General features: G+C 45.5%; 1 protein-coding gene across 1 annotated transcript in view; it reads left to right on the top strand.

Moving 5' to 3' along the window:
- Positions 1-13625: 13625 nt before the first annotated feature.
- DHRSX (dehydrogenase/reductase X-linked) overlaps positions 13626-14020 on the top strand; it is a 174993-nt gene continuing 174598 nt past the window's right edge. Inside the window, exon 1 of the mRNA XM_075727609.1 lies at positions 13626-13729. Coding sequence (XP_075583724.1) covers positions 13626-13729 — 104 coding nt within the window. The remainder of the gene's footprint in view (positions 13730-14020) is intronic.

Consider the following 14020-nt stretch of genomic DNA (forward strand, 5'->3'; position numbering starts at 1 on the left):
TTTCGTTACGATCAACGGAGAGAAACGTTTTTGTGTTGGAAGGTGATTTCGGCTGCTGTTTTGTTTTCTGTTTGTCATCTATTGTTACAGACCTGAAAGGGTGCTGGGTATTTCCAGCCAGCCCTCCCTCCCTAGCCTCCCTTCTTCAATATTCTTGAATATTCTGCCCAGCTCTGCTCTTCTCATTTTGCAGTTGGGTGTCGCGTCCAAAGAGAACCAAAGCCTACCAAGATGTGTTTCACGGACATGCTGGGCTTTGAGTCTTGCCCTTAAGGAGTTACCAGAGAAAATTCTCAGCCTGAGCATTTCATGTATTTCTTGTGAAGCTATTAACAGCTGCCAATTAGCTTTTGACAGAGGGTTTGCAGCCTGGCCATAGCACCAGGACTCTCACAGAAGTAGTTGGCAGCATGGGCCAGGAGACCATGCAGCCCCTCTCTCCTTCCTTGAGCTGGACCGTATCCACTGCTGGGGTTTTGCCACTCTGTGACACAGAAAATGACAGGTGAAGTTGAAATTTCATTTTAAGCCTTGAACTTCTCATGTCGCTTGACTATACCCTCTAAGGAAAGTGATTTATGATACTGGCTTTGCCCTCCTTGCTCTGCTCGGAGACGAAGCAATGCCTGACAGGGGGTATTCATCTTCATTGCTGCTATTTTGATTGGAATTGGGGGCTGCTAAAGATGCAGGAGACAGTAACGGTGCCTTTTGGGATATTAGGAGGTGAAGAAATATGCTTGAGGAACTGGCAGATTATCAGAGGGGAAAAAAAATCTGAAAAAAACCCCCTCTGTTAGGAAACAAATGTTTGTTTGCTGACTCCACTAATTAGTCCATAGGAGTTTTGTCATGTAATTGTCACTGATCTTAATAGATATATTTCTTTCTAGATGCACACTAGGGCTTATTTCTTAGACTTTAATATTTTCAATGAGTTTATAAGTAAATAAAAAAGGACGCTGACAAATAGGCAATGCCTAAAATTTTGCAAATCCACTAAGTATCACAAAATTATTACAGGAGGATTTCTTTTGCTTTCCAGACTGCCAGTGATACTGCCGGCGCTGGCTGGCAATCAGCAGTGCTTGGTATTCAGGTAGTGACCCTCCTCCCTCCCCAGCCAGCTCCTCGGAAGAGTCCCCGCATGGAGACGTGAGAGCATGGGTTCACGTTTCTCTGTAGAGATGTCAGAGGCAGCAGCCTTACGCTTGAAGTGCAGGTACAAAGCAAAGGGGAAAGATTAAAAAAAGAAGCTTTGTAGAGTGTGGATTGAGGCAAGGAAACAATATAATAAATAAATGACCAGGCAGATGAGGTGCTACACTTTTTTTCTCATTTCCAAGCTCTGCCTAGGAAGGCTGGTAAATAAAACCAGTCAATCCGTGGAGTGATTCCTAGACGGGAAAATGAGTTAATGCGCAGCAGAGAGTGGAGCTGGTGGAAGGAGGCTGTGCACGCCATCACTACCTGCTCGCTTGTTTCCCCCGAAACAAGTATTTCCTATTATCATTAATGATAATTTCTGGAGGTGCTGGATAGAGGTGATTAAATCACTCCACACTTCAGATGCATGTGGGTTTTAGTCACTAATAATCTGTATTAGTTTTTGATTAGTGGCTACAAGTTATCAAGAAATGTATCTTCAGGGTAGTGAAACCTATTCTCCTCTCTCTTGTAAATGTGCAATAAACTTCAAGTCAGTAATGTGCCACTGATGCGTAGCAAGCTTAATTGAAGGTAAAATGATTTCTATTTGCAGGCACAATGCTAATACTGAAAGAAGAACAAAGTTCCCCTTTGTGCAGGAGGACTGAACGCAGCAAAAAAATCACCTCCCGAGCACTCAAAATGATGTGCTGCTTGGCCCTCTCTAAAGGGGTGAATGAATTTCATTCAGAGGACACAGACCAACCACATATGAAAACATCCAGTTGGTTGGCTTTTCTACTGGAATCATTGTAGTATGTGTAAATGGGAGCTGGTTGGTCTGGGAGCAAAAAAACCCCAAGCTAAAGTATATGTACTAAGCAGGACCATCATCCAGTGCAATGATCAGAAAAACAGCTTGAGGTTATTAAGGGAAAATCATTGAAACTATCAGCCTAGTGCATAGCAAAAAAAAGCAAACAAGATAATAGATTGCACTAGATTGCTCTATGTAAGCAAGAAAACAATGGAGAGCACGTCTGATTCTTGGTATATGGAAAAATGCATTTTTTCGGGAAAAAACCTGAAACATCTGTACACTCAACAGGTGTGTTCATTTTTACATATGATATAGTTTGCAGCTTGTGTATCAATGTCTACATCAAGTGTTTGCTTTTAGGAGAGTATATTGATTGCTTTTTTATCTTTTTAGAAAAAACACTGCAATACATACTATGAGCATAGAGAACGACACAGCAAAAACAAGAGAGAAGTAATCAGCATGGTTCCCCCTCCCAGCAGGAATAAATCATTATAACTATAAATCAAACAAGTTATTACAGGGCTGAAACAGCCCTGAAAATTCCAAGTAGCAGCAGCAGATAATTCAAGAGGAGAAGTTCAGACCAATACTTACATTTAAAACGTTTCAAGAACTCATTGCAAATACCTTTATTTTCTTTCTTTTTTTCCTCTCTCACTCCCTCTCTCAAGTGGCAAACAATAGTAATCGGAAAAAGAAAGCGCAGAAAAAATAGTACTTACAAACTGTCCTTAGCAGCATAGTGGTCTAACTGGCGAAGCGGTGATGCGGTCCTGGGGTACGGCTGGAGAATGGCACAGATGGAGAACTGGTGTGTGCTGATGGGAGTGCAGGTGCTATCGAAGGCATCTTGTGGCATTAGATAAGGGTCTGGCTCATCTCCATCGGCAGTACCGATGTCGTTACTCTCAGCACGGGAAGAGATTTCACCCTCTAAAGCCAGGGCTGGACGGCTGTAATGAGGTGCACCAGCACTGGAGACAGCCAAGCGAGCCTGGGAGCAGAATTTTAGGAAGACATGTAGTGCAGTTGTCATCTGTATTTTCAGATGATCTTGCAGTTAAAAATAGGGAAGAGAGCAGCACGATATGACTAGCCAATTCTGTGCAGGCCTTAACAAGAACATCTCTTGTCCGTGGTTCACTTAATACTCATACTTTAATCTCTGCCTAGTTTACAGTTGCAATTTCACACTGTAAAGATATGAAACACTCTTTATACCAACACCTCTTTCTGTATATCAGTCTCAGTTACATTAATAGACACTCCATAGTACACTTTGAACAGGAGGTGTCTAAATAAAAGTTAACAGACTGTGTTGTATTGTGAGCTCCCTCTGAAGAGACATAAAAGATCTTTCACAGTAAACAGGAAATGAGTAAGACAAAAATGCAGTATATAAAATAATAAGTGCTTTAAAGATAGACTGGGAATTTTGCTTTTCTGCCTCGTAGTACAGAAATAAAGGGCTATGCAATGAAATTAGAAGGTGCTAAATTATAAAACGTTAAAATATTTTTTGACATAATGTATATAACCATATACAGGAAATGCAGCACAACTAGAAGAGACTTAATAAAATTCAAAAATATTTTGGTGAATCCTCTACATATCAAATACATTTAAAGAGACAATAAATGGCAGCAAGACAAAAAAATGGATATAAAATCTTCAGAAGTTAGTCTACAACTGTTACTAAGTATCAGCATAATAGGTGGAGATGAGAAGGAAAGTGGAGATTACTGTGTAGGAGGTTATCTGCTGAGAAGATTTTGAATTTCCCTCTGAGATACCTGGTCCTGGTCATTTTAACGGATATATACAAATCTGTGCTGATTTTCCATCTCATCCAGTGTGGCTGTTCAGTGCTTGATCCCATCCCTGAACTACAGATCATGCATTCATCCATATGCATTTCTGAAGCTGAGTAAAATTTTATTTCATAACATCATGATTTAAATTAACCTTTTGATTAGAGCAGGAACAGTTAATAATTAAGTAGAGCAAAAACTAAACCTGTGGGTAGAAAAAGCCATTTCTTTAGGCCTGACTATGGGCAAGTTTATACCCTTTTCTTTAAATAAACTGTATTTTGATTAAGCAGTCAAGTTCTCTCTCAGTTTGTACTCTTCCCTACTTAATCAACAACAGCAAGAGAGGTAGAATTAGATCCTTGATTGCTATTGATGGCTTATTGTAAACAGTTGGTTGCAAGACAATGCAAAACAAGGGCATGATTGATATTGTGACAAACAAAAAGCAAGGAAAGCCAGATGCAAAATGTATTTTTTACCTTGATTCCTCCTTGAAAAAAAAATATTTAAACATAGTGAATTGACTGTTAATAATCTAATTAGTAGGAAGCAAAACCCCAATAAAAGGCTGACCATGAGTGAGATGGGTGCAAGACCTAACATGCAAGTTGCAGGAAATCCTCTTGTTTTGCAATTAGAAATGCAGCATACAGCCACTTGTCCTGTACGTAATGTATGGTTTTGGTTGCTTCCTTTTCTTTAATCTGGAACAGTAGTAAAGGCTCCTGGGTTTACACTTCTGATAGATAAAAACCTGTTTGCTAAGGTTTGCAACTTGAACATGTGCTTACCAAGAGAATTTGCTCTCTGCCTATAATTTTTGTGTAACGGGTGCATGTTATAGCAAATATAACTCTCTTATTCAATGTAGTAATGATGCTGTAATGTGATTTATATAGAAAAAGATCCCTACTCTTTTGAGGAAAGAAGTAACAGCATAAACTAACCCCTTTAAACACCTCCCTATTATGTCCTGGGTGCAGGAAATGCCATTCCCCTTCCACGTGCTTAACGAAATTTCAAAACCTTATTTTATCTGTCTGTACACATAAATATGCATATATGTTTACAATATATACATATATTTTTATTTTTTATTACAAGAAGTTGTCTAAACCCACTTTAGTAATCTAGACCTTAGATAAATCTGCTTTGAAGTGAAGGCAGTGGGTAGGAAAACAGCTTCTAGCTGGGATTGTGGGATAAAATGTTCTGCAATGCTAAAGCAGCTTGTCCTAAACTTATCAATTAACAGTCAGAGTGACAGGTAGTGGAGCACGGGTGATGGTCTTTTGCGAGTTTCTAGGGGGAAAGATAAAAAAGCGTAGTTTTAAGAAGTAGCTTTAAAGATTACAACTCTTCACTTGAATTATTGGTTAGTTTGGATTAAGTCCTTTTACTAGATGAAAAATACTTGTTATAAAACAGTCTTAAATCTTAGTTTTTAAAAACTTCTTGTGCATGTGAACTACCTATGTCATTTTATAATGTCACGCTGGTACTTAGAAGCATACTCTTACACAAAAAAAACCCCACAAACCCCAGAAACTAAAAATATATGTAACATATAAACAAGCAGTGATAGCGGAGTCCTTTATGTTCAGCTTATTGTTCTTAAATACCGAATGTAAATGGCTGGTGTTACTGAAACAGCAGCAGCAGATTAGAAAACAATACAAACCCAAGACTACTCCAGAATCTGAATGCACCGTTTCTAACCAGCACGCCTCATGGGAATCTGAATGTTATCTATCAGGCTCAAGCAATCTCAGCTCTCAGGGCAGCTGGAGGACTGAAGAAATACCCACTTTGTGAGTCTCTAGTGAAAGATTTTTAAAAATGGCCGATCTTTCATGCTGCACTGTCTCGGCAGACGGGATGCGATGATGATGTTGAATTAAACTGCTGTCTTAATAGACTTGGAAATTAAATTATCGTCAGTAACATATTATGTGTAATTGAAATAGTTTATTACCTCTGAAAAATATGAAGGGTAATATCATATGTATAATCGGAATCAGGCATCTTTAGATAATTCTGAAAGTGTATTCTTAACAACTGTCAGGATGAGCCCTTGGCTTTCTTCAGCCTTTAAATTATTTTTATCGGCAGAATGAATTGTCTCTGATAATTTCTAGTGCATATATTCTAGGGGGTCAAACTAAAATTCTGGAACATTATATGCTTCCTCACAGACAAGTGTTAGAGGAGAAAGTATAAAGTCTGAGCCCGGCTGAATCTTCTCTGCAGTTGTTCTTAAGGCAATTCGGCACTGATCACACTAGGATTTGCTTTTATACTGACAAAAATGAGATGAAGAATGAAAAATAAAGCTCAGTGTTTACAGAGACTTGGATCACCCCAAGGACAAGGAATGAGAGATGGTTTTTCAGGCGTCTCCTCTTACCTCATCTATGTCACATGTGAATTTGCCCTCAAGAATAGCAGGACATCTTTATTCTTTTGTGTAACTTTTCCCTTTAAATTTAAAATGTTGAGTCTGTTCATTTCTTGGCCTTGCTAGCTTTTTACACAGTAGCTTTGTGCTTAGTAAGTTAATGTAATGCTATAGAATAGCCAAAATCCAAACCATTACTGCACAAGCCAAACATAAACAAGTTATATAACACTGCAATCATTCATTTATTAAAGTAAGTGGAAAATTCAAGGCGTACGTAATCTTTTTGGACAACTGACAGGCAGGTGTGATCAAGAGAATGGGGAATCCAGCGATTGTAGGCAGATAGAGAGACAGGTTTGTCCGGGTGATTAGAAAGTAAAGTGAGATGAAATTGGGAAAAACGGGAGAGAGCGTCAGCTGTCCCAGGACAAGAAGTAACAGTGCAGAAGCTGCTGCGGGGTTCAGAGGAACCACCTGCAGCAGTAATAAGTGTCTAGAGAGGTTCAGGAGCCCGGACCCGTTGACAAAGAGGAGTGCAAAGCAGCTGTGCCAGAAAAGTGATAAAAAGAAGTGCAGAGTGGGTTTAAAGAACTGCTGGACCCTCTCTGATTCTCAGTAATCCCCCAGTATATTCCATATAGAAGGGAGAAAGGTAACGGCGGGCTTCAGGCACCTCCCAGCTCGGGTCACTGTGCGCACCCCTCCTGTTCGTGGTCCACCTCCCCGCACACCCCACGAGCACACCTCCGCCTGGGGTCGGGGTGGGGCAGCTGGCCCAGCCCTGTGGCAGGAAGGATGGTTTTACTGCCCTGGGACGGTTCAGCTCCTCTTGCTTTCAGACGTCCTGATCCTACAGACCAGAAAATTGCCCACCTTTACCCTTCCCACTGCATGCCGTGATCTGCGTTAGCAGCGAGCTGGACCATTCTTCAGCAAAGCTAAACCCAAGCCAACCTACCTCTAGCCTTTCTCACAACTCCTATTTTCTGATGTCATCTGCATGTCTTCCTTTGCTCAGCGTTTGCATCATGTTTTGGCCCGATCTTCTTCCCTCCAGCTTGTTCTATGCATCTCTTCACCCATCGCCACTCTTGCGCTCTCATATGCTGCAGCCTAGAGACAAGCAGCCGGAAACACCCCAGCCAGTCTTTAACAACAACAACAAAAATAAGAGATGCTTTTCCCATGCTTGCCCACAGGCAAGACCTGCTCCCAAGGAGCCCAGGAAATCTGTGCAGTTAAGTACAAAAGCAGCGTGGGCCCTAAAGACAACATGTATTAGCTCCAATCTAAGAAGTTAATTGGCAAAACAGGAATACATGAGGAAAAGTATCTTCGCACCGGTGTGAGGCACACACAGACAGACTGGGGCGCAAAGCCAGGTCGCTTCAAGCTGTATGAAAAGTTCACAACAGGTAGGAATTGCCCTCTTTAGGTAGGCAGCAGAACATGCCTCCCCTGACTGTCTAAAAAACATCAGCCACAGCCCCGACCACACGCGCATTTCTGTGTGGCACAGTCCTTGCCTCTTTCGCCATTTCTGTAACGCTCTGAGGATCCTGACATCCAAACTCCATCTCCCAGCTTCCTTGACCTGGCCACTCATCTGTCATCACTGTGAGGATGCCCTGCTTATGGCGTGGAGCCACCTGCGTATCTACAGTGGGTGGGACCCAACGCAGCCGGCATGCCCAAAACGAAGGCTCTCGCGTCTTCGCGGGATTTGGTCCCACTGCTTCCCAAGGCTGTCCGGCTGCGACAGCAGTGAGTGCAGTCTTCAGGGCAATGCCCACAGACAGCATGGATGAGACCAGTGAACTCTGCTACTGAACCTTGAATACTAACAGTGGCAGTGTTGCCATAGCCCCATTTGGCTACGGGGATGGGCAGGGTTACGTGTACGGCCTGCTATGTTCTCCCCACAAACCTTGCCTTGCGTAATATTGTGGTATGTGGTACTCAAGTATTCTTGCAAGCAGATGGAACAAAAATACAGGTGCAGATCAACTCGTGATATCCAGTTCGTGAGGGGTGATTCTGCTGTTTTATTTCCTTCACACCAGAATGGTGCTAACCAAGTTTCTGATGAAAGACGTGTTTATCTTACAGTATTGCTAAGGAAGAGATCAAAGTCACGTGGAGGACCTGGTGTCATGGAAAACTCTTGCTTTGGACCATAATCATCTTCTTGGCTGTTTGCTGAACCCTAACAAAATCCTCTTAGCTATGGGTTGGGCAGTGTTGCACAGGGTATGCCACAGGTGCTTGCAGACATCACTATACAAACATTGAAATAACACCACGGCAATTATTGACACTAGATATTTTTTAACACAAATGAACTCACTGTCAACAAATCCATTTCTATAGTGAGCATAATTAATCTTTTTTTTTCAATAGCATTATTTTATCGGTGTTGGAATATTGCCAGTCCACCTCGCCTGTTTAAATCTGTCTGAAATTCCCCCGCTCCTCTCCCACCTTGACTAATAGAAATAACACCGTGCCGTTTTGCTGCAACAGCTTTTCCCTTACCCCATCCAAGACATTAAGGAGTGCATTAGCCAGCGTTGGATGTGGTATGGAAACTTGACACCCTGCTGTTATTTTGCTCTGATTTCCTAATGAAAGTCAATCACAGTGCTTCGCTCTCGTTTTAGTGTTGGGTTTTGTTTCTTTTCTTCTGTTTTGTAAATATGCTGGATCTTACCCCCTGATTGCTTAGCATCCTTTGCATGCAGGATCATGTCAAAGGGCTTTTGAAACTTTGTGTATGTTAATCCATCAGTTTATCTACTTACAGACATTTTCAAATAAAGTCCCGGAACTACGTGAGAACTGATTTCCCACTGCTGAAATAATGCTGGTTAGTCCTTGCTACATCTAGAATTTCCAGATGTTTTGTTATTCTTTCAGCCAATTCACCAAGGCAAGTTGCCTAGTACAGTTTGTAGGCTGCTAATACCCCTACTCAATTCTAAACAGATTTATTATTTTTAAGCGTTTTATGACAGAAGTTGTTTTTAACAAAAGCTTGTGTATTTTTGTTAGCAGCTCACCTGCTTTATACTTGTGTTCCTGCAGAAGTTTTGTATATAAACATGTCTGGGGATTTCTTAAAACTATTCTTTGTTTTTATTTTTGTTATTGCTTTTTTCTGCATGCCGCCTTCTGACTCTTTGGTCTCTGAGTCTTGACTGAACTGCAGGGGGGATGCTCAGATCTTACCTGATACGGAGTAGGGGTACTGGGGGGGGATGCAAACCAGCCCCAACTACTCACGCTCCAGGCTTTCCAGACCAGATACCCCCTGAAATTGCGGCGTGTGCTGAATACTCAGATGCACAAATACAATAGTCACTGCAGGGGTAGTCGCTTTAAAACACCTGAGTGGCAGTAATAAGCATGCTGTGCTTCTTGCATAATAGCTGAGTGGTTTGAGCATTTGGTTGAAGAGGGGAAGTTGTCCCTATTCCAGGACTCTATTTGCACTTATTAGTCCATATTTTGTCCTGTTCTTCTCTAGTTTAAAAAGCTTAAGCTCTTCAGGGAATATGGACTGCAACTCTGTCCCCTTGTTCCCGTGAACTTAAAAGCTAGGCTAGAAAAACACAGATTTCTTTTCTTTGCTGTGTTCCTGGGCTTCCCATCCTTATGACTATAGCCACACTGGCAAGGGTCAGTTTTTCCCTATGAGGCTATTTTCTTGAGACGTGAAGTATCTGAAAAAGACTGAGAGGGATCAAAAGCTGTCCCCCGTCATGGGCGAAGGCTGTAGCACTGGTTCTGTCATGCACAAGGTCGGTCTTACACCCATCTACTATCTCCCCCAGCATTACTAAAGACAAATAAATGTGCCCCATCAGATGACTGCCCACAGCAGAGGAGCCTGCTCTCAGTCCCTGGGACTTCCTACTGTGTAGCTTGCAGACATCTCTCCCCTTGGCAAATTTTCTTTCCCCTTCCAGGTAACCGACCATCCCCAAGCTACTGTGGGGGCTGCTAAGACCTCACTGCTCCGAACGGTCCTGCTGTGCTCAAGTGCCCAGTACTAGGTAAGATGATGCCTAGTTTGGGGGTACCTAAAATGACTTTTTTTGCATGGGGTGAGGGAAGCGTAGGCAGCCTGTCAAAATCGTCTGCAGGTGCTCAAAACCCCACATGAATTCCAGACGCAATCCCAGTCGACTGTTTCCCAGCACTGCCTAATCTTGTGAGCACCTCCCTGCTGAACCTGAAAGCTCCTCGGGCATTTAACTTTATTCACCCACACATGTTAAGGAGATCCTGTTTTGGGAAGATAGGCACTTATCTCTTGCCTCAAGTCCCAGTGCAATCCAGCTTAGGAAGAGAAGCATTTAAATCCCTTTTAGAAGCCTGAAAAATTAGCAGCAGTCAGAATTATGTCTCGCTTCTTCCGGCATGGGCCATCAGCTTTGACATACGTGCGAAATGCAGAGAGCACGTCTTGAGCTAAGCAGGGGAGCGGAAGCGTACGTTTTACCATTTGAGAGGGATTAATGTGACACCGTCACCATCTTACGAGACTGCCCCAGCTATTACGCCATGCTCGGGCAAAAAGCATCGACCTCTCCCACTGAACTTGAACCACCACGTGGTGGATACAAGGAGTTGCTGGCTCCAGTTCTCATCTCAAGGGGGGCAAAACCAAGGGGAGCAGACTCAACTACGTGGGAAAGACGTGTCGTACGGGAGCTTGCCATGGAACAAACAAGGAAAATAGGCCATAACCTCATAACGCTCTACCACGTGCCAGAGAGCGCCTGAACTGCTTAGGCTAACCTTGGGTTCGCTTTTGTCCGCTGTGGTGTGGCCCCGTGCCTCGCGTGTTCCTGGCTGCACAGGCTCTCAGCTGCAGCACCTACCATCCAGGCTACCTGACGGTTGCCGATTACGCCATTCTGCCGGGAAGTTTGAGCTCAGGGCTTAATTAGAGTCTAGAAACATCACCCACTTCCTTTCTTACGGCTTTATGCATCTTTATGCAAAATGTGGGTGGAAGCACTGTGATCGCATACTGCTTCGCTGGTGCCAGTCCTGCAGGAGGGCCAGATAGGCTGGAGCATGTGTGGATGGAGCGTTACTAGTGTTTCCGACGACTTTCCAAGAGGATATCTGTGCTCTAACCGCAGGCTGGCTTTGCCCGCTGGTGCTCTAAGTTCACTTACCTGTTGGTGGAAGGAAAGAGGCCCTCTAAGCACCTCAAAGGAAGCAGTCATCTTCTGCAGGTCTTCAGAAGTGCCTCTCTCTGTCCGCTGCCCGCACAACAAAGGTGAGGCAATTAGGTTGCTCCTTTCGTCCCTTCCAGGGCTCAGACACCTAAAATTTCACTGAGATAATAACATCTCAGTGAGGTATCTAAAGTAGATGGACAAGATTCCAGCCCGAATACTCAAAGCTTCGCAGTTAATGATTACAAGAAAAAAACCAAAATATCCGTACGTAAAGATGGTGACTATTGAGAACCAAGGAAAAGGAAGTATCAACTAAAATTAGGATGTATTATAAGACACTATTTGAAAAGAATCAAAAACCTACAGCCCTTTGTTAATATTTTCAATTCTCCTCCACTTCATGTCCCATCAGCCTTTAGAAAAAAATAATACAGTGCTGAAAAATATTTTCCTCATCCTTTCTCTGAAGCCGTACTCATGACTCATGGAGGGTTGAAAATAATTTTAACACCTCGAGAAAAAGTAGTGGGGCCAGTAAGCCCGTAATGTTAACCTATCTAATTCTTTGGATAGTGTTGTCTGAAAAAAGACAGAGGAGTTTTTATATCTGTAGCTTGAATATGTGATTGATTTTATTATACTAGAAAACCTGAGAAAGCACGGTATATTTGTATACAGATTGTGTAAATACACTGTAGGCAAGTTTCACAGTTTAATGTTGCAAAGGGCTTTCATTAACGCTGTAGTTCTGAGAAAAGGATGTAAAGCAACATAAAGGAGTCGAGATTTGATTTTTACTGAGATAAATTGAAAGAATAATTCACCTTTACTAAATGTCAGCATTTCTTCTTTCATGTCTTTTTATGTGATGCTCTTCCTACCACTCGGTGCATCGAGAACAATATACATTAAGAATGAATCCTTCACTGATGTGACTTAATGATGTTCTGTTTATTATTTATGTTTGCATAATTCCATGTGTTAATAAAAAAAAAAAATCACCGGAGATACATAAAATTAAACGGTTGGTTTTGTCCCGGAGCAACTACACACTATGCTTTTACTTTATGTGTATTTCTGAGAGTAGACAGAAAGCCGGTTTTGCTGAGCAATCTGATCTGACGTTGAAAAAGCATATTGTTAGCTGTATTTTTTTCTAGAAAGTATGTTTGGTTTTCTTTTTTTTTTAAAGGGGAGGAAGAGATCACATTTCAAATGCACTTCCAAAACTTTGTACGGCTCCCCAAAGACAAAGTGTTACCTAAGGATTGGAAGTGGGACGTATAGGTCAACGTCTCCTCTTGTGAAGGGGCTGTTGGTATTTTTTGGGTTTGTACCGATGTTGAGGCTCCTCTGCCTTTATGACGCGCTGCCAGTCCTGTGAATGAAAGCCACGACGTCAGTGCCAGGCGCTGCATTTCCTGGAGCCGAAAGCAGCCGTCTACCAGAACAGGCAGGTAGGGCGTGCGCCTCTGCCCCGAGTACTCGGGCTCTTAAAGAGGAGGCTGCGGATTTAAAACCGACAGGACGACACTCTGCAGACAGACCGTGTGACACGCTACGTACCGCTGTAAAGCATGCCTTCGTCAGGCTGCCCTACCATTCGGGCGCCCGGTGCGGGCGGGCGTTGTACCTAAAGCTGCTCCTGGAGAAGCCAGAGCCCCGCGGCCGCCCGGCTGGCGGGGGTCGCGCCCAGGCCGAGCGCCGGCCGCGCCGCTCAGCAGCAGCAGCAGCAGCAGCAGCAGCAGCAGCAGCAGCAGCAGCAGCAGCAGCCGCTCCTCCGCCGCGCCGCGGGGCAGAGCCGTGCGCCCCAGCCCGCCCAGGCGCTGCCGCCAGCCAGAGCGGCGGCACCGCCGCCCGCCACCCCCCCCCGCCCCCCGCGCCTGCCGCCGAGTCTGGCCGCGGCGCAGCGCCGCTCCCCTCGCCCCCTCCCCAGCCCCCCGGCGGGGGCCGAGCCGCCGCCCCGCCGCTGCCGGCGCCCGGTCCGCCCGCCGCCGCCCCTGCCCTTCCCCCGCCGCACATGCCCAGAAGGGCGGGAGCCGCGGCGCGCCCGGGCGCTGCTGTGACAGCGGCGGCGCTTTCCCTTCCGCGGGGTGGGCGCGGCGCCGCGCCGCCCCCCCCCCCCCGCCCGTGGCCCGGCCCGGCGGCCGAGAGGCACCGAGCCCCGCGGAGGCCGCCCGCCCGCCCGCCGAGCTCCCTCCCCGCCTCGCCCCGAGCCAGCCGCCGCGGGGCGGGAGGCGGCCATGTCGCTATTGTCTGCGCTGGTGCCCTCGCTCCGGCTGTACCGCATCGGCCTCCTCGTCATCCTGCACCAGCTGCGCCGCCGCCTCCGCCCGCGCTGCCCCCCGCCCCCAGGTGAGCACCGCAGCCGGCGCGGCGGGGCGGGGCGGGCGGCTCCGGGCCGGGGGGCGGCAGCAGCAGCAGCCCCCGCCGCCGGGAGGGGGGAAAGTTTGACACCCGCCCCGGGGAGGGCGGCGGCGGCGGCGCCCCGGGCAGCGCGGGGCCGAGACCTTCGCGGCCCGGCCCGGCCCTGACAGCCGCGACCTTGGCCGCAGCGGCGGCTCGCCCGGGCCGCGCCGCTCCCCCCGCAGCGGGGCAGGGGCTGAGGCAGCGCGGCGGCCCCGGCCCGGGCCTTGCC

Source organism: Pelecanus crispus, chromosome 1, assembly GCF_030463565.1.
Source record: "Pelecanus crispus isolate bPelCri1 chromosome 1, bPelCri1.pri, whole genome shotgun sequence".
In the NCBI taxonomy this organism is placed as follows: domain Eukaryota; kingdom Metazoa; phylum Chordata; class Aves; order Pelecaniformes; family Pelecanidae; genus Pelecanus; species Pelecanus crispus.